At 36.2% G+C, this 24,527-nt stretch overlaps 1 protein-coding gene across 1 annotated transcript in view; it reads left to right on the top strand.

The window, feature by feature from the left end:
- MSH4 (mutS homolog 4) overlaps positions 1-12,048 on the top strand; it is a 58,682-nt gene extending 46,634 nt beyond the window's left edge. The window contains exons 13-20 of the mRNA XM_034437019.3: positions 215-318; positions 1,457-1,581; positions 2,924-3,124; positions 3,225-3,343; positions 5,587-5,715; positions 5,804-5,978; positions 7,096-7,184; positions 10,564-12,048. Of these exons, the coding sequence (XP_034292910.2) occupies positions 215-318; positions 1,457-1,581; positions 2,924-3,124; positions 3,225-3,343; positions 5,587-5,715; positions 5,804-5,978; positions 7,096-7,184; positions 10,564-10,752 (1,131 nt within the window). The 3' untranslated portion in view covers positions 10,753-12,048. The remainder of the gene's footprint in view (positions 1-214; positions 319-1,456; positions 1,582-2,923; positions 3,125-3,224; positions 3,344-5,586; positions 5,716-5,803; positions 5,979-7,095; positions 7,185-10,563) is intronic.
- Positions 12,049-24,527: the final 12,479 nt, after the last annotated feature.

Raw genomic sequence — 24,527 nt, forward strand, 5'->3', positions numbered from 1 at the left:
CACTGAGAGCTTATGCACTGGAGACAAATTCCTTGTGTGTCCAATCATACTTGGTCAATAAAGAATTATATTCTATTATAAAGAATTCTATTCTATTCTATTGTATTTAATCACACACTTTAGAGATAATTTTTGGTTGATTTTTTGGAATTAGGAGTATGACTATTCAATATATTTAATATATTTTAATGTTCAGTTTGAAAATTTCCCACAGATTACTAAAATGAAAAATGTATATAGTTTTACTTCACCCGATTTAATGAAAATGAATGAAAGATGCCAGGAATCCTTGAGAGAAATCTATCACATGACTTACTTGTGAGTAACAATTATATTGATTATTCTAAGTAGAATCACTGTGTTAAATGATCATTTAATAATGAGGCTTTTAAAATTATAGACTATAAAGTTTTTAAGACAAGGACTATGCCTCAATTCTGGAACCCAAACATCTGGCTTTTTAGAAGTTTTAGGACCCTTTCCTGTCTTTATGATTCAGTCTCTACTTCAGCCTTGATGCTCGTTGTACAGTATACATAATTTAGATGCCTGTTAATTAACAGATACCAAAATGGTGCTACATATAAGCAAATACAGTACTGTAGTGTTTTGAGTGCGTTTCATCTGGCCTTCCCAGAAAAAAAAACATTTTTATTTATTTATGTTTTGCATTTCTGGACTGGCCATTTCCCTCAAAGAGGGATTCTGGCACTCTTTTATCAGCAGCCTCTACCAAAGAAATGAAATATTATTGAAAACTTAGAATTTTGAAGGCAAGAAGTCTCTTTAGAGCCACCTTGTGTCATCTGTACCAACTGTCATTGGTCTTTTGGCAAACTGTATAACAGACACACAAGTGACATATCCTTGTGTGTGAGTATGTGTGTGTGTGCATGTGTTTATACACACACAAACACTCCAAAAGTAATTTAAACACAAACCAGAAGCAATAAAAATAGAGGTTTTGTAAGTTTGGTTTCCCCTTTTAGAACGAAAAGTTTTCTTTGATAATTAGATCAATTAGATCAATTCTTAGTGTATTCAGGGAAGAGTGCATGTGCAACTGAACATTTCATTCACTTCTTTATGATTTTAGATTATATTCCTTGGCACATTAACCCACGAACCCTAAAAATGAATTTTGCACTTCAGATTTTTGAATCTGAAAATCTCTGATAGTAAAGTGTAGTTTCATAAGATAACCAAACCCCTTGTATACCGGTACTACTTTATTTCTAATATTTGCAAAATATTTTCAGACCTAATTGTTATTCAGTTCTGATAATGAATGATATAATAATGTAGTTATTTTGTGCCACATAAATTATATTAACAATTTTGTTTAAATATGTAATTTTTTTCAATTATGTAAAGGAAAATTTTTTAGTATATAATGATACGTTTACTAATAGTAAATTACTTTAAATGGTAAAATAATACTTATCCTTGTTTTCAGGATAGTGTGTAAACTATTGAGTGAAATCTATGAGCATATCCATTGCTTATACAAACTCTCTGACACTGTCTCTATGCTAGATATGTTGCAGTCATTTGCCCATGCTTGCACACTGTCTGATTATGGTAAGTAATTTCGTTTCTTAAAACAACTCCCACTGAAACTTATACCACTTATTTTTTTTAACCATATCTACAAAGTAATTAGCTACAATAGTTCTTGTTTTTTAGCAACTGCTTAGTGACAATGCACAGTTACAATGGTGATCAAATTTAAAGGTTTTTTTTATGCTCAATCTTCACATGGGCATCACAAGTATGGCCCGTCCCCCCCCCCCCAAAAAAAAAAAAAGTACTGTATTTTACAGTACTGTCCTATTATGACAGCCCATACCTTAACTATAGGAATTCTTTGGTACACAGATTAATATTTGGGTAAAATACTATTGTTCTATTATAACAAAGTTAAAGATAGAATACATAATATTTGAAAACCTTCTTGGAAGGATCTTAATAGTGTTGATAAAGGTTGAGGTGTGAACATATTGCTCTCCAGCTATTCCACAATTCTGTCATTGGAAGTTTCTTGGAATATCGTATCTCAAAAGAAATATATTTCAGAACAGCAATTTCCAATCATTTTGTTTGATTGTATTGTATTCCTGCCACAGCTTCTGTGTTCTAAAATTACGCAACTGGCAAATTATATAGTTAGACTTATTGAATTAATTAAGATTTAAATTTGAAGATATTGCATATATGTTAAGATACACAAGTTTCACTTTTGTTTAATTTAGGTGCAGGCAGTGGCGCACCTAGCATATTTGATACCTGAACTGGATCATTTTTAACAGCCCCTTCCTTTATTGTTGAGAGCCAATTTGTTGAGAGCCGATTAGCTAAGGTGTCAGATTAGAAACCAGGAGAATATAAATTCTAATCCTACCTTAGTTATAAAGCTGGCAAGCCATTTCTGAAAAACGCTGCCAGGAAAACTACAGGGGACAATTGCCGATTGCGACTTGAAAGCAATTTTTCCCCCTTCAACTCTGTTGTGCTACCACCCATTGCCAAACAGCAGATTGGCATGAAGGCAGTAACAACTCTACACCCACTGCTAGCCTCTTTATGTTTCAAAAAGCATTCCCTTTATTGCCTGCATCCAGGGTGGACCACACACACATGGCCCTCCTTGGCACACTACTGGCTGGAGGGCTGTGTAGTTTTGTGAGAATAAGTTTTAATGAAAAAAGGCACTTGTTTACCTATATATAGGATTGCATTACTCCTAAAATTTTACATGTTCTGCAAATGGTAATATTAAAAATGTAGGAATAGTGCAACTTACACATTGTTTACATTACATAACATGTACATTTCTGGATGGTTCATAAACCAGCTTGTGTTACAATATACTTGTCAATAATAAATGAGTATTAAAAAGTTTTATTATATTTCTTTCTTCTAGTACGTCCTGAGTTTACAGATACTTTAGCAATAAAGCAAGGATGGCATCCAGTTCTTGAAAAAGTACATTTTGAGAAACCTGTCCCCAATGATACCTATATCACAGAAGGAAGTAATTTTATAATAATTACAGGACCAAATATGAGTGGAAAATCAACCTACCTAAAACAGATAGCCCTTTCTCAGATTATGGCACAAATGGGTAAATAATAGCTTCTCTGAATATATAAGCTAAAGTGAGTTCAAGTGCAGTAAACCTATGAATATCTGGCATTTGTTTTGTTCCTCTATTTAATCTGCAGGTTCTTTTGTTCCAGCAGAATATTCTTCTTTTAGGATTGCTGAACAAATATTTACCAGAATAGGTATGGATGATGATATAGAAACAAATTCATCAACATTCATGAAAGAAATGAAAGAGGTATTCATTTGATTGAGTTAGAGATTGTTAGTTACTAAATGGCCTTGATTCATATTTAATTGATTCATAGGATTTATATTCATAAACAGATGTTAGATGCAGTTAGATCAAAATGATACCACGTGTATCATGATGTCACCATATAAATGTGGCATATGTGATATCTGTGTCCTTTTGCTTCATTTGATACAAAAAATGAATGAAAGCGAATATATGTGTCTCAGAATAATGTTGCAGGATCCAATCTGGATTGGTCACAGCACACACTCTTCTAGGGAGAAGTTCCCCGAAGTCGGGCTTCAGCATGAGTCCAAAAACTCAGAAGCAAAACCTCTCATCCCAATCACCCTGACCCAGATTGGATCCTGCAATCCAAAACAATGCAAATATCTTAACTCCTATTATTAATATTAATTTTAATAATATTAATATTATTAACTACTGTTGTTATTTTTTGCTTTATTATTTTAATGGTAGTAGTAGTTCGTTAGCCATACAGACTCATCTCTGGACAGGATGGGTGGCACATAAATTAAATAACTAAATTGGTGTAATGAATTACACATTTGTATTGCTTTGTATCATATTTGTGTCATGACATTGACATCATGACATAGATAGCTTTATGACCTATTTACTTCCCTTACCTACAGTCCCTTGTCTGCACCCTTGAAAATAACTTTTTCAGCTAATTATACATATTTAATTTTATTTTTAGGAAAAATGTTTAAACAGACACAAAACCTCCAAATTTTGTAGGGGGTACAAATTTTGTAGGGGGTACAAATCCATATGTTAAGGTATAGTCCAGGAAGGCTTATGGAAAAGATACAATAATGAGAGAAACAGCAAGTAAAAAAACAGCAATCACAATAGCAATCAAAATGGAGCATTCTTACCTACTACACACAGATATGTTATGCTTCTCTCAGCATTCCTCCTTGCCTCCTGTTTAATAGCCTAAACATATTTATTTATTTTATTTATCAAAAACTTTTTTTTTTAATTTGATTTATATGCCACCCTTCTCCGGAGACTCAGGGCGGCTTACAATGCGTTAAGCAATAGCCTTCATACTTTAGTATATTTATACAAAGTCATTTTATTGCCCCCACAAACTGGGTCCTCAATTTACCTAGCTTAGAAAGGATGGAAGGCTGAGTCAACCTTGAGCCTGGTGAGGTTCGAACTTACAGTAATTACAGACAGCTGGTGTTAATCACAATGCTATCAGTCTGCTGAGTCACTAGGCCCTATTTGCTGCCCATCTCTTGGTTCAATGTGACTCTGACAAGCATTGGATTCTGACAAGCTACTTTTCATCAATCTTGGTATGCAATCTTGTTATGATTTAGAAAACAGTTTGGGAAGGAGTCTAGTTCTTGAGCAGTTTTAGATTATAGAAGTTCATGCCCAATTCTTGGTACCTTTATCCATCAGTCATACTTTGATTTTCTCCTGATCTTTGACATATCATTGTTCTAGTCCACCTAAGCATACAGGGTCCCTTTTAATGCTGTAAAGCATTTGGATTGATTATATGCACTTTATTAGATTGAATATTTTATCATGTAATTCATTAAGCTCATTATCCATCATAATCACTGGAAGGGGTCATTTGCTGGGCAAACCTGCAAAGTAACTACTTTCTTTTCAAGCAGGTTTTTAATGGTTCAGTTAAACCTTATTTGCATTCAAACTACACTTTGAACAGGTTTAATACATACAGCATTGAATCCTAAATTTTTACTTCAGTCTTATTGTTTGAACTGTGATCTAACTTGCTAGAAGTTGCTTCATACATAAATGTGAGTGGAATATATGATTATCATGATTTCTACATTGATGATGTCTCTTTTTGAGGATGTGTCATGAATTTAGAAATTTAGATCAAGCACAGATCTTGCTGAACCTACCACTACATGCAAAGAATTAATCAAAGATGATTGCTGTACTGTACAAGCATTTCTTTTCAATTACTCCAGCATCGCAAAAGATCGGCATACAGCATAAAGTTATGCATGGCATTTGCTTTTGTGAAAATTGAAACTATTGTGAATGCAGAGAACTTTAGAATTGGGCTGTTTGTGCTGATTAATGATTTGTTTTTAGGTGGCAGCTGGTTGACTGTTACTAAACTAAATTTCCTGACTGGGGTTTTGAGCAGGAAATGAAAATATCTATTAGCAGGATTTATCCACACATGGAATATTAATAATGAAATTTGATGTCTCTTTCATTAGGTAACATACATCATACAAAATGCTAATGACAGATCACTTATCATAATTGATGAGCTTGGCAGAGGTACCAGTCCTGAGGAAGGCATTGGCATATGTTACGCAGTCTGTGAATATCTTCTAAATTTAAAAGTAATATTAATTTTTAAATCACTTTTTCCTATACCTTCTGCTATTTTTCCCTGTTTCAATAATTCAATTCAGTTGTTTCGTTTTGCAGGCATTCACACTCTTTGCTACTCATTTCCTGGAATTATGTCAGATTGATAACTTATATCCCAATGTGGAAAACAATTACTTTGAAGTGCAGCATGTAAGAAGCAGTTGTGAAATTAGGGAGAAAATTGCTTATACTTACATTCTTTCTAAAGGATGCACAGAGGAAAAAAATTATGGTAATAGTCCTGATTCATTAAGGCTTATGACAACACACACAAGAAGGTTTCAGTATATGATTTGCATATGCGGAAGGGATCATCTAGCATAAGAGTTTGCACATGCAATTTTAGCTATATTTGGAACAGTATGCTTTTATTTAAAAAAACAAGACTATTAATATTTTATGATGTGTTCCTTATTGAGTCTAGCGACTGTTATTAGCCTCTCCATTTTGCAAGATGTTTTATTTCTTGTCATTAACCAATATTTTTCTCATTGTGGCATTCAAAATATTATTGGGAATAGATGAATTTATGCTAGGGCTCCATAAGTTTTCATGGGCCAGGGTTAGGGTTAGGGTTAGGTTCTAGTTCCATCAGTCTAGTTCCATCATTCTGTTTTATGTTGACATGTATACATACAAGAGTTAAATTTGTTAGCATTTAGATTAGGAAAGAAATGAAATGCATGAAATACAAGCTGTAATAATTATGCTGTGCATGCTCTGTTCATTTTCTTGTCTCTTGGTCTCAGTAAAACAGGTGTCTCTCAAATCCATAACAGAGTTTACAGTTTAAGTTGTGGAAAGGCTGCTGATCTGGAAATTGCTATAATATTTAATATATTTGAGCCTAGGTAGTTATTCTATAGGATTCAGAATATAATATCACAACTCTGATATGGACAGCTATATAAATTTGATAAATAATTAAATGAAATGGGTTCTTGGCAGATTATAGTATTTAGAATGGAAAATGGAGAAAAAAGAATATGTAGATTTGTTTTTAAAAATATAGAAATCTGTTGTCGGCATTGTGCTTTTGAATTCATAAACATGATTAAAAAATAGACCCATAAAAGTATGTCATGTTGTTTAGTATTCTTGTCTTCCCGATTTACTTGAACTCTCACTTTAGTTTAAAAAATGTTCTTAATTCTGATCTGCAAGCCTACTTTAAATCCTGTTTAAAAAGGAAATGTGCCAAGATAACACTGACTCATGGTTAAGATTAATAATAGGAAGGAAAGAGTTTGAATTGCATTTGATCTGGTGTTTTCAAATCAGACATTTTTATTAAACAGCCTTATCTTTCACAGTAAAGAAAATGGCTTCATTTTCTTTTTTACATTTAGGCTTGAAAGCTGCAGAGGTTTCCTCTCTTCCGTTATCAATAATATTGGATGCCAAGAAGCTAGTAACTCTTATTGATAAACAAATGATGGTATGTATTATTAGCACATACAGGGTGGGTTTTTTTTCATTTTATATGCTATTATTAACATGCTTACTTTTTATTGAATTTTGTTGAAAAAATATTTTGAAATGTGCTCTCTACATTTTTTGTAGTGACATGTGAAACAATATACAATATGAATAAAACCACAGAAACCACAGACATATCAGTAAATCTGGCAATAAAAGAAAAATGGCTTCATATATATTTAGCCACAAAGTGTTAAAGCCTTAGATTTAAATCCTAACCTGTACTAAACTTTGATTTGTTTAATCATATTTCCTCAATGCACTAAGCATAATACAGTTTGCAGATCAAAGGCTGGATTCACTCAACTCAACTCAACAAATCATATTATGTTTCAATACAATAAAGGCAGGGAGGAATATTTGGTCCTCATCTAATCCAATTCAGTATTGCATTGGCATTATAGGATGGAATGACAACATCTCTGACAGATGGCTCTATAGAGTCAAGACTTCACAGGCAGTGCTTTTCAAAGCTAAAGATTCCTATTATTAAAAAACGTTTTCCAATGTTTAACTGAAAACTGCTTTCTTGTAGCTTCAGTCCTATAGTTTTACTACTACCTTCAGAATCAACAGAAGGTTTGGTACCTCTCAGATTTTTAAGACTGCTATTGTATTTTCCTTAACTATTCAGGCTAAACCTACCAAGCACTTAAAATCATTTCTTTTAGGACTTGTTTTCGAACCTCCTTTACCACTCTGTCCATCCTTTTGATGTTTCTCAGGTTGTCAATGTCTGTCTTGTAACAGAGTACAACAAAGCATCTGATTGATGGAGAAGAGAGCAGAAAAGATATCATTGTCTATGATCTGAATATTATGTATTTTGTTTATGTATTAACATTTTTAGCAGCTGCTGCTGTTTCTCATGTACTGCTTCCAATTTATCAAAACTCTCACGTTTTGTTTTTTTACATAAGAAAATACAATGGCTTATTTTCAAGTCTTGAATTTTATTTCTGTTTTGTTTTGTTTTATTTTTATTTTGTTGATTTTAGATCAATATTCTAGGATCCCAAGATCATTTTGAATACTATTATTTCCTACCTTTATTTTATCTGAAGTTCTGACAAATAGCCCCTCTTTTAGATCATTTAGAAAAATGTTGTCAATCATAATCTTGCAAGCTTGCATTTAGATAGATGTCCAAACTGGCAACATCCATTAACAAGCGGATAAAACTAAATATTCTCTAATCATAGACTAATCCTTCATCATTACCTTTTCTTGTCTGGATTAAAGCTCAAATGGTTACAATCAGTACTGCCATTTATGCTGGATTAAATACTGCTCCTCTATCTTGTGAAAATGACATAAATCTTTGTCACAAATATGGCAGCATAGAGCTTCAAATCCACATTTATGTGTTTACTCAGGAAATTACCAGCCAGAAGACTATATCACATAATGTCAAAACCTTGCAGCACAATCTTCTGGCAGGAAAGTTATTTTTATAACATGCTAGTTTTTTTTTCTTTTTGTTGACAAACTATCCCTATCAGATAGAGCAGTCTAATATTTCAAGCTTTTCTATTAACCAATCACCCACAACCCACTTAATGACTTTAAAAAAACTTTTAAACTTTTCTGTGAGAATGCAGGGCCCTCTTACCATTGACGTGGCAAAATTTTGGTAGTTGTATCAAGTAATCACCTTTCATTATTTTGACAGAACGTATTTATTTTTCACAGCTCATTAAAAAAGGTGGACATCATGACATACTTATAGACCAAACAATATTATATAACAAAAATGGGAGGATTCCCAAATCATTATTTGGGAGCTCCATCATTATGGGAGCTCCCCGTTACTGCCGGGTAACACCTCTGCTACGCGAGCTGCACTGGCTACCAGTGGTCCTCTGGATCCACTTCAAGGTGCTGGTACTTACCTTTAAAGCCCTACATGGCTTAGGTCCAGGGTATTTGCAGGACCATCTCCTACCCGCTTCCCACCATCCTGTCCGCTCTCATAGGGCTGCCCTCCTCAGGGTACCATCGGCCAGACAATGTCGGCTGGCGACGTCCAGGGGTAGAGCGTTCTCTGTAGGCGCCCCTGTCCTCTGGAACAAGTTACCCACCGAGCTTTGAACGGTGCCTGATCTCCGCTCCTTCCATCGGGACTTAAAGACTTGGCTTTTCCAACAAATGGGTTGACCCTGATCCTTGGGTTTTATTATTTTGATTGTTGTTGTTTTAATCTGGGTTTTAATCACCTTACTTTTTATTATTGTATGTTTTTAACTTGTGTTCACCGCCCTGAGTCCTTAGGGAGAAGGGCGGCATATAAATTTTTGGTAAATAAATAAATAAGTAAATAAATTATTTCCAGCACTGTTGCAGTATCTATATTTGCAGGAGAGAAAGAAAGAAAGCTGGCTTTCCCTCCCCCACCAATACTCTAGTTGTTGTCTGCAAATGGTTGCCCCATAAAAGTTTCCCAATATAATATAGGAGCTGGAGATTCTTGTAAATAATAATAAAAAAATGGATACCTAAGTCAGCCAATCTTCCAATTATCCATTACCATTCCTGCTGGCAATTCTATTCAACTAGAGTTTTGAAGGATAATATTGGCATCTTCTTTTTCCTATGTAGACCACATTCATCACATTCTCCAGGACTGGAGTACTGCCATTAGTATGCCATACAGGTAATCCTTGGCTTACAACCATTTGTTTAGTGACCGTTCAAAATTACAACAGCACAAAAAAAAAGAAGAAGACGACTTATGAACATTTTTCACATTTATGGCAGTTGCAGCATCCCCATAGCCACGTCATGAAAATTCGGATGCTTGGCAACTGATTCGTTTTTATGATGGTTGCATCGTCCTGTGTCATGTGATCACCTTTTTGTAACCTTCTGATAAGCAAACTCAATGGGGAAGTCATATGCAATTAACAACCATGTTTCTAACTTAATATTGCAGCGATTCACCTAACTGTAGTAAGAAAAATCATAAAACGGGGTTAGGGTTAACAATTGTTGCTTAGCAATGAAAATTTTGGGATCAGTTGTGGTCATAAGTCAAGGACTACTTGTATTCAGAAAAGGGGATAAGAGTGCTTCAATCAACTAACGTCCTCTAGCTTTGCTGAGTGCTATTAGCAAACAGGTATAAGATTTGGCTAGAAACAGAAACAATTTGGAGCAATGAGCTAGAGGGTTTTCATCCCAGCTATTTCCCTTCAGATCGTGTCTTGTTCCTACAAACTCTTACTCTAAAGTTTAGCGGCAAGAATAGATTTGCATCTTCTACGGTGATTTATATACTGACCCTGTGAGCATCCTAAACATTCAGATTTTAATATGTGTGTGTCCTTTTAAATAAACAGCAGCAGCAAAGAACAGATCCTGAAATATTAAAGGAGAAGGCTATGTATCACTTAGCAAATAGATTGATTCAGACTGCTCGCAACTCTCAACTGGATCCAGACAGCTTGCGAATATACTTGAAAGGTTTGAAGAAAAAGTACGAAACTGATTGCATTGCCTCTGAACAAGTAGCTGCAGATATTAGATGACCATAAATCATATACACACCATTCTGCAGAATTAACTAATCCAAATACAGTTAGAACTAAAAATATATCTACATGACCATTATTTTTTATAAGTAACTGTATATCTGGAGAATTCTTTTCTAATATATAGTTGTTATATTTTAATTGCACAGTAAATGCATTCTTAATTAAATGGAAAATATTTACAAGAACATATAATGAGATTATTACTTTAAATAACGTCACAAAAATTAAGATTAACTGAAAGCTTTTATCTACAAAAGATCTCATCACATTTTTTTAAAAAAACTGTATTGATCCATTAATACCACTTATAAAAAATGCAGTATTAGACAAACAAAAGAACTGTTTTTTGTCCAAATGTAGGCTGAAAGAGAAAGAGAACAAAACAACAATTTGCTAATCACTTTATTTGAGACTTAGAGATATCTGTTCATTTTAGGCAATCTAGATGTGATCACTTAATGAATATTTCTGTTGGCTTTTTTAATGATTTTTTTTTACTTTCTTGTATTAATGTTAAAATAAAATAAAATAAAAATGTAAACAAATCTGAACATTTATATAATGTTCATATTATATAGTTTTATTAAAGTTTGATTGTGACCTTACCATGAACGTCATTATCCTGTTTAAATCAACTTTTTTACTTTGCTCCAAATTTTGTAGAACCATTTGTATGTTTCAGTAGAAGAGAACATTTGTAGTTTAGGGTTGATGATGTTACCTAGTTTGGTAATGAAATATTGCAATAAAAGCACTAAGCTCAGAACACCAAAGACCTAAGATTTATTTGATTGATGGATTTCTGTACCTACCCATCTCAACAAGTGAGTCTTGTGGCAGATATTGTAAAAAAACAATTAAAACATTAAAAAATACAAAAGACATATATATGCTCACTGAGTAAAACCTAATGTTTTAATGCAGACAAGAAACAGGCCCCTTAACATATTGGGACCTCAGATATTTCCTATAACTATCAGGAGAATATTAAGCAGCTGTTTGAAATATAAAAGCAATATCTACATATTTTCTGCATATTTTGTTATAAAAATGTATTTTGTGGATACATAGAGGGTGATCTTCTAGGAAGCAGATTATACAGGAAGCAATAATACTTTTTGTTATGCTTAGACCTTGTGGCAGGATTAAAATAAGCTCTTTTCATATTGAAGTATCATAATATTTCTTTGAAATACAATTATGGCAAATTAAGTGCATGCAAAGAAAATAGTGCTGCCTCAGCTGTTTTTAAATGTGAATGTGAAGCACACACTAGAAATACAATAAAAATTGGAAATATTAAAATTCAGCTTTTTTTTTTTTTTACAACAAAGCTGTATGACTGTAGAATATGTTTGCTGCTGGGAGCAGGTATTAAACTTCACTAATTGTCTGTATACAGGAAGAATTATGATACTTCAAGTCTGAAACACTTCTTTATTTTATAATACATAGAAGTTGGAAAACTGCCATAAAGGAGGAAACACGAAAGATTAAGGAATACAGCGCCAAGAGGACATGCAAGGCAATGTGTCATCTGCTTTGTGAGTGAGCCAGATGTCACTGTTAGAATACCTTGTTAATACAAATCAAGAAAATATAGCTTAATTTATAGCTTAGATTGGGACAATCCAACAGTCAGAACAGTAAGAATGGGATCAAGTATGCAATGATTAAGAAAAGAATTAAATTTTACATTATCACACCGTTTATTTAATTCAGCGGCAGGTTGGGTGTGTGCTTACACAGCCGGCGGGTGGACCAGAGCAGCTCATTCAAGGAGAGTGAGCGACTCCGGTATCTTTCGGGCGCTTGGCTTCTCTGGCAGCCAGCCGCGGGAGAAAGGTGAGCAGTAGGAGTCGGGGAATGGGGCGGATGGGCGGAGCTGCGTGGCGAAGGGCGAGCAGGCAGCGGCTCCGCAGCAAGCCTGGAGTTGGGTAATGGTACATTCTCCGACTCCGGGGAATGGGGCGGGTGGGCAGAGCCGTGAGAGAAAGGTAAGGACACGCTGGCAGAATAGAAATTTAAAAATTTTTCCCTACCGGTTCTGTGAGCATGGCTTGATGGAAGGGAGTCTTGTGACTGAGTGGGCGTGGCTGTGAGTGACATTGAGGTGGCCACGCCCACTCAGTCACAGGACACCTCCCCACCAAGCCATGCCCACAGAACCGGTAGGGAAAACTTTTAGATTTCACCCCTGCCGCCCGGGCTCTGTTGTTGCCTGGGCTGCAGGAGGCTGTTACGGCCAAAGATGCAGCCTCAATCAGTGATGTCAAGCTGGCCATACCCATCTGGCCATGTGCCCCCCAAGGTCAAACATAACCCTGTTGCAACTGTCAATGAAATCGAGTTTGACACCCTGGCTCTTAGCATTTGGTTGCCTGTTACAAACCTATATGTTGTGGCCTGTCAGTGGCCAGCCCCTCCAGCAGCTGAATCAGAGGAGGAGGCATGGGAGTCAGGGTCAGGGCAACCTGGGAGCTCCAAGGGGGAAGAGGGAATGGAGCTGGCAGATAGAGAGACAGAGGTGGAGCCTGGACCAACCGTCAGCCCTCAGTTGGAGGGTAAATAGTCCCCAGGTTTGGAAGTGATTGATGAAGAAGAGGAACAGCTGGGTCCAGTGCCTGATGCGCGGTTGCGCAGAGGGCAGAGAAGGCAAGAGCAGTGGAAAGCCGTGGGCCGATCCTGGGGAAGGAAAAGTCACCGCTGCTAACAAGGCCCACCCTAGCTCTGGGGATAAAAGGCAGGGGTGGATATGAGTAGGTGTGGCAAACAACTATTCATCTTCCAGCCGGACGGACTTGTTAGCGTGCAAGATCAACTTTTCGCCAGGACTGCCAGCATTCCTAATAAAGGAATCTTTTGAGTTCATGTTAGAGGGTTTGCCGTGTTTGGGGAGCTGGATCAGAACACTAGAACATAAGATAGAATACAAATCTAGATTACAATAGCATTTATTGTTGTATCCACTGAGGTCTCAGAAAGTGTCAAGTGCATGATTGTACTTGTTTGGAAACTAAGCAGGCTTGCTGGTTAGTTCTTGGATTGGATGGGAGATTTTCATAGAATTCCAACACAATATGTTAGATTGGAAAATTGGGGGGAAACAGCCCAGAAGAAGACAATGATAAATCATTTCCATAAGATTGTCAAAAAAACCCCAACATAAATGTATAATTGAAGGTACCAGAGTCAAGCTTGACTACCAGTAGATACCACTTCAACCTCTCTGCTCCAGATGTTAATTCACAGGTAGACCAAATACAGTCTCCATTGGCAAACACAATTCTCAAGCTGGAAAAACTTGGGTGCATGGCCTGTATCTCAAACCAGCCTTAGTGAGTATTTAATGTTAGTTAAGAAGTTTTGTATTATTTAGTTAGTCATATCTTCATTTGTATAGGTTTTTTAAAATTTGCTCAATGTTTTTACCTTTTAAAATAGTTTTTAGGTTGTGTGTGTGTGTGTATATTTAAACCATTTCTTTTATTTTGTCTATTTTTTTTAGCTTTTAAAATTATTAATTGCTTGTATTTCACCATTCTTATGCTGGTCTATTACTGTAATAAAAATTACAGTAATAGATGGATTGATGGATTGATCAATGTACAGAAGCTTGTATATCATTGATCTGTCCCCGTCCACACACACACACAAACATAGCCAGCCGAGGGTTAAGGAAACACTTTGGAACACACCCAGTTTCTTTATCTCCAACTTGGCAGCGATAGACACACCGTCTGCCAAGTGCCTTTATTTTCACAGAAAAACAGAAAGATAAATACTCAGCTTCCAAATGTCCAACAACAACAAATATTTCTCTCAGCAGTTCCGAACGAGGCTTTAGTGACTATCCAGGGTTAGTTTTGTTCGTCACAAGGATCACTGACCACCACCCTCTATTATATAGTCTCTGGGGTGTGGTCCAGTGACTCAGTTCTAATCCCTAGCACGCCTCCTGAGCTGCTGCAGTCGTTTATCACGCCTTCGGAGGCGTGCGTCCAGGAATGATGTTTCTCCGTCACTCTGATCCGAGCCACCTGTCTCCCTGCTAATCTCCTCTCCCTCGGCCGGCACCTGAGACAATGCCAGAGGGGAAGGGCCTGGAGAGGGAGGCCTGGCTGACTCTTCTTCCTCATGCTCGGAGCTTTCTTCCTCCGATGGGACAGGCTCAGAGGGCAGGGCCACAACAATCATACACATAAACGTTTCAATGGATTGGACTGTTTCATCTTGTTTCCTTGTTCATAAGGAAAATTGACACTTACTATATAAAAATCAGTTGGCTTTCATATTTTAAAAATTTTGTAAAAGTGGTAACAGTGTAGATCTGAGCAGTGTGGTGGCCTAATGGTGAAGATGCTGACCTACCATTCGGAAGGTTGAGAATTCAATCCTAGGTAGCGGCAGATGCTTCTCTCCTAGGCTGCAAAGAAGAAAAATTCTACTGTGAACTCTGTGTAGGTGTCTGGAAGGACATCTGTAATAAATGCTCAGCTCCATTTAGCCGCCCCGACTGTACCCAAAATAGAATAGAACAGAACAGAACAGAACAGAACAGAACAGAATAGAATTCGTTATTGGCGAAGTGTGATTGGACACACAAGGAATTTGTCTTGGTGCATACGCTCTCGGAGTACATAAAAGAAAATATACATTTGTCAAGAATCATAAGGTACAACACTTAATGATAGTCATAGGGGAACAGTCAATATAAGTCTTAAGGATACCAGCAACAAGGTTACAGTCATACAGTCATAAGTGGGAGGAGATGGATGATAGGAGTGATGAGAAGATTAATATTAATGCAGACTTAGTAACTAGTTTGACACTGTTGAGGGAATTATTTGTTTAGCAGAGTGATGGCGTTCGAGAAAAAACTGTCCTTGTGTGTGTGTGCAGTGCTCTATAGTGTCGTTTTGAGGGTAGGAGTTGAAACAGTTTATGTCCAGGATATGAGGGGTCTGTAAATATTTTCACAGCCCTGTAAGGGATTACGGGATTGTAAAAAGGGAGTTAACAGCATAGATCCATATGCTTCCCTAGTTGTGAATGGCATTCATATATAGGTGTAGTTCATAAAATAGAAAATTTTATGAAATGACTTCAACACATGCAAAGTTGCCTTGCTGTTCCCTAGAAGATATTTACAGCTTCAGAAGAGAATGGTTTTGACAAATACCATCCATGTTCTTTTTGGATGGTTACAATGGTTAAAGTTACAAGGATACAATTATCCAAGGGGCAAACTAGTTCGATACTATTTTTTGTTAGGAAGGAATATATTACTTTTGACAGCAAATCTATTCAGCACATCTTGTTCCAATGAAGTCATAAAAATTGCAAGGTCACCAAACTATGAAAAATGGTCTGTCTTGGTTGCTTTTCTCTAACATGTTTAACTAACAATAGTGTCAGAAGAAATGAGAATGCAACTTTTTGTCCTTCAAGTATTTTCTAGGGCTCGCCTAAGAAGTAACCACTGGTCAAAAATATTCAACAAAAAGATTTGAAATGTAATCATGGTTTAATACTTAACAAAAGGCTGCAAAGGCTAATCATGGGACAAATAGCCTGCTGCAAAGAAAAGATAGTTTGATGGGACTAGATCCAGGGCAGTCATTCCCAAATGCCATGCTAGTGATACTAGAATAAAACAAATTGAGTTTAAAAACAGACAGAGATCTGATATAGTTGATACTGATCTTAGATTTCCTTCTGCCTTATGTTCTCTGACCATTTTTATTCAGATGCAAATCTCAAAAATTGATTCCTTGAATAAAAGACACTGCTTGAAACTATTACTATTTACACTCAAGATTTATAAGCAATGTAAAAAAAACCCATTTGTTACAGAATATCCTGTTTGAATAATTTTGTTTTTCCTAAACAAAACTTTCTTAAACTTAGGAAAGCCTCTATTCTTCTGAAAAGAATGGAAACCCTCTGAAAAAAACTGCAGGGACTTGTCCAAGCAACACTTGCTGGATGCCACATTCAAAAATCATCTGGAACTAGTAAGCGAATTCAGTATCTTTCATCAATATTTCTGTGATTTACATTTCCAAGAAATAAGTCTATTAGTTTTTACTGCATTTTAATCTTTAATTAATCATAAATAATCCTAATTAACTAACTTTCAGCAAAGCCCTATTCCAAATGCTATATGACAATAATGATTCAGAAGGACTTTCTAATGGTCAGAATGTCCAGCTCTATTTCATTGAACATCCAGATAATATCCTTTTCTCGTTTTATATTTTTCTACCTTTCATCCATCTTTCTTTAAGTGTAAATATACCATAATGAAAGTAGCGTATAAATATCCAAAAATGTGAATATTCCATTCTGTTTTGCTCCCATAACTTTTTAAGAGGGGAAGAGGAGAGACATTTGAATGTCAGCTGTGATACTTCTAGCCAATCCTCCAATTATTCCCATGAAATCCCAATTATTCCAATTATTTGAGAGCATTTATGCAGGAGTTGCACACATTTGTGCACAAACATTCAATTTTTGTTTCCTTATATTGCAATTTGACAGTATTACTACAACAAAAAGAAATTAGCCACATCACACTTAACTTTCCACTTTGCATTTTCAAAAACAAGTAAATATTTTTCTGTATATGAACAGAAGTACAGGAAATAGGCTACCTAAAAACAGAAAATGGTCTGTCTTGTCCGAAAATTATGTATCCAATAATTGTTCAGGGTGAAAAATCCGAGGTTTTTTTAATGTAAGTAAAAATAATGGGCATGTGATGAGGGATAAAAGAGGCAAATGTGTAGATTAAATCTGTAGAAATGCATAAACAACCAATTAGTCGGAGAAGAACAGACAGAGCTGGGGGGAGCAGAGTTAAGCACGTCATCAGCTTAGTTTTTGTTGCATTCCCACAAGTGCTCCAAGCCCTCCTGAATTCTGTTGTCTCTTATCTGTCACCAGTTTAGTGTTGAACTTTAGTTGACCAGATTCTTGTGTATAGGCTTGAAAAAAATCTTCTATGCTGCACCCTTATGAATGGTCCTGATTTTTTGCACGTGAAACAATCACAGGCTGCTAATTTGTATGGATAACATATAGTGGAAAAACTGAAAAACAAAACATTGTACTAAGAAAATTAATTGTATGGAAGTTAGTAGACCCCCAAGCCATCCACTTCCCCAAAAGCACACAATAATCTTGGGAAAAATGAACCTTGCATTTCACCAGGTCTGCAATTGCCCTACTTCATTTGTAATTTGTATGCTGATTCCCATTTGTTTTGCTCACGAAATGGAAACCATTTCTGGCATTCTGGTCAGACACACAAATGTACTGAAAATATGGAAAAAAAACATGTTTTCAATAGAAACAATTTCTCAAAAGTTATTTGAAGATTTTTATTTGAATAGAAATTATAATTCACACTAATTTTCTGCATAGAAGAGATCTAAATAAGTCTTTTTTTCCAAGTATCTCAAAGAAAACGTGTCAGTTTCAGTCACAAAAATATGGTAAATAAAACTCAGGCAGTTTCACTTCTTTACTAAGCTCTCATCATTGATAGACACATCATAATTAATTCACATTATATGTATGCTATCTAATCAAGACTTTTAAATACTCTGCAATATTTATGGCTGCTAAATTGAAAATCATTAATGGTAACCTCTTTTATGACATTTAAGTAAGTACAGAAATAGCTAACCTTGATTAACTAGCATTTATATTGGTCATGGAGCTATTAAAATTCTAATTATTTGACTGAACTTTCTCCTTTTACAAAGTTTATATTTGTACATATGGGCTCCGCTTTTCCTAGCAAACCATTTTTCCAATCTCTTCCTAAAATGCTGTGTGTACATTTTTTTCATGAATGTATGCATGTATGTTCACATTTTGAAAACGATTATTACAAAATGGATTTGGGACTTTGTGCTAGCTTTACTGTAGCAAAATTAACATTAAAAAGTAAAAGGTTTCCCTTGTTCAGTCTTGTCTGACTCTAGGGGGCACTGCTCATCTCTGTTTCCTATAGATCCGAAGGAGTATTGTCTGAAGACACTTCCGTGGTCATATGACTATACACCAAGGTGCACAGAACGCTGTTATCTTCCCACCAAAGTGATACCTATTTATCTACTTGCATTTGCATGCTTTTGAACTGCTAGGTTGGCAGGAGTGGACAAGAATGGTGTCTCACCCGTGCTTGGGTCTTAAACTGCCAACCTTCTAAATGCTAGGCCACTGTGCCCCATAAAATTAACATTAACTGCTATTTAAATTACCATCACTTTTCAGGTTAACACACAGAAACCTGAAAAAAGGTTGGTTTAAGTCAATGTATAGCAAAGGTGTTTTTTCAGGAGGCAACTGAACTTCCTTGTTTTTTCTTTGAAGATATTTCGCTTGTCATCCAAGAAGCTTCTTCACCTCTGACAGGATAGTGGGGAATGGAAGGATTTATATTCCTTGTAGACAGCTGGTCATTTGCATCCTTTTAGAGGGTCATTGAAGCAATTGGAAGTTTATCTGTGTCCTCAGGGCCACCTGAGTAGTGCTTCTGGTTCCTGTAGTCTGCAATTTTTTTCTTCTGGAAATCCATCCCCACTCCCACACCATTCAAAGGGTGTTCGTCCCAAATTGTATAGCTAAAAGTCTGTAGAGATTCTCAGTCATCCAGGTCATGATTGTCCCAAAGGTGCTTTTTCAGGAGGCTTCTTCAGCTCTGATAGAATAGTGGGGAATTAGCTATACAACTAGCTGTCTGCAAGCAATATAAATCCTTCCATTCCCCACTATCCTGTCAGAGCTGAAGAAGCTTCTTGGATGAGAAGCAAAATGTCTTCAAAGAAAAAACAAGAAAGTTCAGTTGCCTCCTGAAAAAGCACCATTGGGACGACCATGACCTGAATGACTGAGAATCTCTACAGACTCAATGTATAGCAGGTTTTGAAATTGCTTCTACTCTGTCCCTTTATCTGCTACAAATTAGTTATCACTGGAGTGGGTTTTGACTTTGCCAAGCTTTGAGTTGTCCACATTGAATGAACTCAAATTATGCTTTTATTCTTCTATGAGTCATACTGATTATTTCACGATGAGTCATCTAGTCGTGGCAATCAATATATTGTCCTTATTAATAACAATCATCATCATCAGGGCTATATATTTTCATCCTTTGTCCAGGTTGTTTCTATTGTTGTTCCTGTGATGTAATAGTATGAAGGAATGGCTTTGGGAAACAGCCAAGGGAAGGGTCATATAAAAGACAGTTGAACCCCTAGCACAGGGATGTCAAACTCAAGGCCCGGGGGCCGGATCTAGTGCTTAGATCTGGCACATGGGGCCACCCTGGAAGCAGCAAAGGACTAGCCCGCAGTGCCTCTGCCAGTGAAAATGGAGCTGGGAAAGGCCGCATATGGGTCTTCCCGAACTCAGTTTTCTCTGGCAGAGGGTTACAGAAGGCCCTCGCAGCCGAAAACGGAGCTCAGGAGCCTGTTTTCTCTGGCAGAGCACTCAGGCCACCACAGGCGCCCCCAACACAATGGTCAAGATGGCCACGCCTATTCCAGCCGCCCGAGGTCAAACACAACCCTGATGCAGCCCTCAATGAAATCGAGTTTGACACCCCTGCCCTAGCAGAAACATGGGATGTCAAACTCTCAAAGTTTCTTGGACTATAAAGAAAATGGAGGGAGAGATGTATTTCCAGACTTGCAAGAGTCTGTTAATGTATCTTTACAATAAAGTAGAATTAGGTTATCTGGTTGTGTTTCCTGTGTATATGGACATGTGGTAATAGATTCAATTGTGTAATGATGCTATGTGAAGAAACTACTTCTGGAGACGCTTGAAGGATCTTATGTGCAGTGCAGTATGTACTGTTATTCTATCTATGACACTTTGAGTAAGAAAAAATTGCTGGTTGCTGGAAATTGCTGGAAAAAATTAGCTTCCTTATCTGCTTGCTAAACAACTACAAATGTTGAACTTCTTTTTCTGCTTAAAATCATATCATTGCATCACTGAAATACATTTGTCAGAGAGGAATTGACCATTTTCTGGCCTTAGTGTGATTTCATAATCACTGCTGAAGGGAATGGGATTTGGTTTATAAGAGGACTATTGGAGAGCTACAGATGCATTACATTGCATTTTTAAAGAAAATGTTTGTGTGCGTGCGTATCAAGTAGATCTTTCTTGCCAGCAATGAGAATGAGGCTATGTCTAGGATTCCCTTGAGTTCCAGCTCATCTCTTGGTGACTATATAGACACCTCCATGCAGTTTCCATGGCAGTGATATGGAGGTGGGTTGTTGTTGTTTTATCTTTGCCTCCTTTGAAATTATTTTAACTTCCAGGTCTAGTTTTCAGTTCTGGGATCATCTAGTGCGCTCTGATCCAAATATCAAGCAGTTGTAACCCTGCTAATTTTTTCAAGATCAGCTAAAGTTGACCAGGTCTACTTATGTGTTAGCTTTTGCTCCTTTTTGGGACTCAGATCTTAAGTCCATAGATATGTTTTTATTTATTTAACAATTTATTAGAATTGGAAAGCTGAATTTATATTTATCTTTCAGATTTAGATTTTAAGGTCTTCGATCTGAGATTAACCATTATATCCAGTTTTACAATAAGTGTAGGTAAAGAAATAAATCCATACATCTTTAATATCAAGACTTCTTTCCACATTGGCTGAATGCCAGCTTTGATAAGGCTAGAGTTCTTCATAAAATATCGTATTTCATAGTTTTGGGATATAATTCAGCATCCCATCTGTTTCTTTAACTACTATGTTTTCCCCCAAGTTTTTATTAATGTATGCATTAACTTGGGACCCAAAGCAGAACATGAAGGAACACATCCAAATTATAGGATCAAAGAGCTGCACGCTTCTTACAAATTCAGCACAAAAATTCTAATATCCAACCTTTTAAAATAATTCTTTGAAGAGTCCAATAAATTGGAATAAAATTTGCTGAATTAACTTTATTGCTAAGCCATAAAGAGAATATTTTATGTTTCCCCAAGATTGTATTAATGTATGTATTAACTTGGGCCCATTAATTTTCCAGATTTGGGTGTTTTAATTTCTTATTCCATATATCATATATATTATTAATATTAACCTTTTTCATATTTTTATTTAATGTCACATAAAAGTGAACTGTTGGTTTTGCTTCAAATGCAACATTTCTTACCCGTCCAGATATTTTAGTTATTTCTGCAGCTGCCAATACATCTGAGTTATGTTTTAACTGTATATCGTGCCAGGCATATGATTCAGATAAGTTGTATTCAGAAGTAACCTTTCAAAATGCTTGAAAAGCCATTACTAATGAATTGATTCAAAACATTGATCCCTTGCTTAGCTGAAGTCTTTCAATAGTGTAATGATGAAGAAGCTACAAACATGTGAAGAAGCTACAAACATTTTCCCATTCTTTCTTCAAATTCGGATTACTTTATTACATGAATTTCTTGCGTGATTCTAGGTCGAAGTTCAGCTATTTCCCTAATAAGGCTCAACTATGTCCAGCAGCTCAAAGATGGGAAAGCTAGCATCTATACTCTGAGTTGATTTGCTAGGATTTCAGAGCAGTCACATATCGATTCTCTGAGCAAGCCCAAAGGCAGTATTTTTTTAAAAATCTCATTCAACATCAATGTAATTGTTATTATAAAAGTCTAGAGATAAAGTTAACAAGTTGGGAGTTTAACACCACCAACTGCACCAGACAAGCTCCACTGAACCAAAGAAAACTGGAAGTCCTTGTCTTGCCATAGCAACATTATAAATAATTTATTTATTTATGCAAAATATCTCCAAGGAATTAATATTGAGGGCATGATACTAGCTAGTGCAATAATAAATAATGAGATACTTGCAAAACTGCATCCAACTGTAATACATAAAACAATAATCTATTGTTTTATGTTATGCTGTTTCATCCCCATCATGTCAGCCTGTCCCACAGGGTTAGGTAGGGAAGGTATGCTTGGTTAAAGAAGGGTCCAGGAAGTGGCCTTCCTCTGTCATGGCTTCTTTTTGGAATAATCTGGTGGGACCAGGAAGAGCCTTTTCTGCTGTAGCACCAACCATATGGAACATTCTAGCTCAGAAAGGCACTTTTATTCAGAACAGCTTATGTCTTTTGACAATACCTCCAACACCATCAAGCATCAACATCTGCTATCCCAGGTCCTGGGGAAAGACTCAACAGGTGAATAAAAATGCCAAATCCAGTCTGGCTGACTGTGCAATTAACAACAACAACAATAATAATACTCTCCTTCAGAGGAGAGGCAGCCCTCTCGAGGGAGGGGGGGACAGACATTGTATTTTTAGATGGTTTTGGGGTTTTTTTCTTTTAAAAGTATACCACCACAGACTCACTCTGTGAGTGACATGAGTAGTGTCTAAATTCGACAAATAAATAAGCACTGCCTGTCTTATCATGCATTATATTATGATCTGGATATTTTCTTCTGGTAGGGTATCCTATGTTGCTGGCCTTGCACCATAATATATTTAATTAATTTATGACAAAATGAATGAATTAAGGGTGGTATTTACTGTATCTCCTTGCAAAGGTTAATAATATGCTAAGAGTTGAACTTCATGTTGCCTTGTCTTTTGGCAAATTGTATATGATGCTTCATCTTTGGGTCTCCATTTCACATTCCACATAAAGCAAGCTATTGTGCCAATTTTATATGGTCTTTGACAGCTTCATTGCTTGCTGATATTAACCCCCTAAAGAGTCCATGGCCTAGGACCACAGTGTCTGAAGAACACTTCTTCCCTAGGGATTTGTTAGGATATGGTTTGAGTCTAACAAGTTGTCCAGGCAATATATGTGTTCTGTGACTTTAATATGAATATGTATTGTGTGACTTTAAAGTTTTCCTGCTGATTCATTGTAATGCTGAGTCATGCTGTAATTAGTTGTGAACGTATTTAAGAAAGGTACTGCAACATATTCAGTTGATGATAAGCTATCATTTTTTAAAAAAATTTTTAAAAATTTGATTTATATGCCGCCCTTCTCCGAAGACTCAGGGCGGCTTACAATGTGCTCAGCAATAGCCTTCATCCTTTTGTATATTTATACAAAATTATTGCCCCCACAAACTGGGTCCTCATTTCACCTACCTTAGAAAGGATGGAAGGCTGAGTCAACCTTGAGCCTTGGCGAGATTCAAACCCTGCAGTAATTGCAGGCAGCTGGTCTTAATAACCAGCTTAATAACAGGGTTATTTGTTTAAAGACTATGAGATTGTTTTTTCACTATAAAGTAAACTTTTGATAAACCAGTTTGCACATCTCTTATTCATTGCTCTCAGCAACGTTTCTCTGTGCTCTACACTCTGCTGGTTGGTAACACAACAACAATATCCTTAACAGGGTTAACAGTTAAAGCCTGGGATTTGTATACTGAGATACAATGAATGGTGGCTCTTACATCAGTTCAGTCACTGAGTAATAAAGTAAAGTAAGTGAATGATGTAAATCACATCCTAGCATCTTTTATGTAATGATGCCATTACACAAATGATGAAAATTACATAATTTCCATAATGTTACAGGAACTGATGTTATTATTTAAATGAGAAAAATTATATGAGTGTATTGTTAATATACTCCGCATGAAAGCAAGTTCGCAGATGACTCAGTACTTATCTTAGTTTCTTTCTGACACTAAGCAAAGACATATTTATTCCCCCACCCTTTAGTATATTAATATGTAGCTTATTGGCTGGTGGGTTGGGAGCTTTT

Source organism: Pantherophis guttatus, chromosome 3 (assembly GCF_059756535.1).
Source record: "Pantherophis guttatus breed Tessera chromosome 3, ASM5975653v1, whole genome shotgun sequence".
In the NCBI taxonomy this organism is placed as follows: domain Eukaryota; kingdom Metazoa; phylum Chordata; class Lepidosauria; order Squamata; family Colubridae; genus Pantherophis; species Pantherophis guttatus.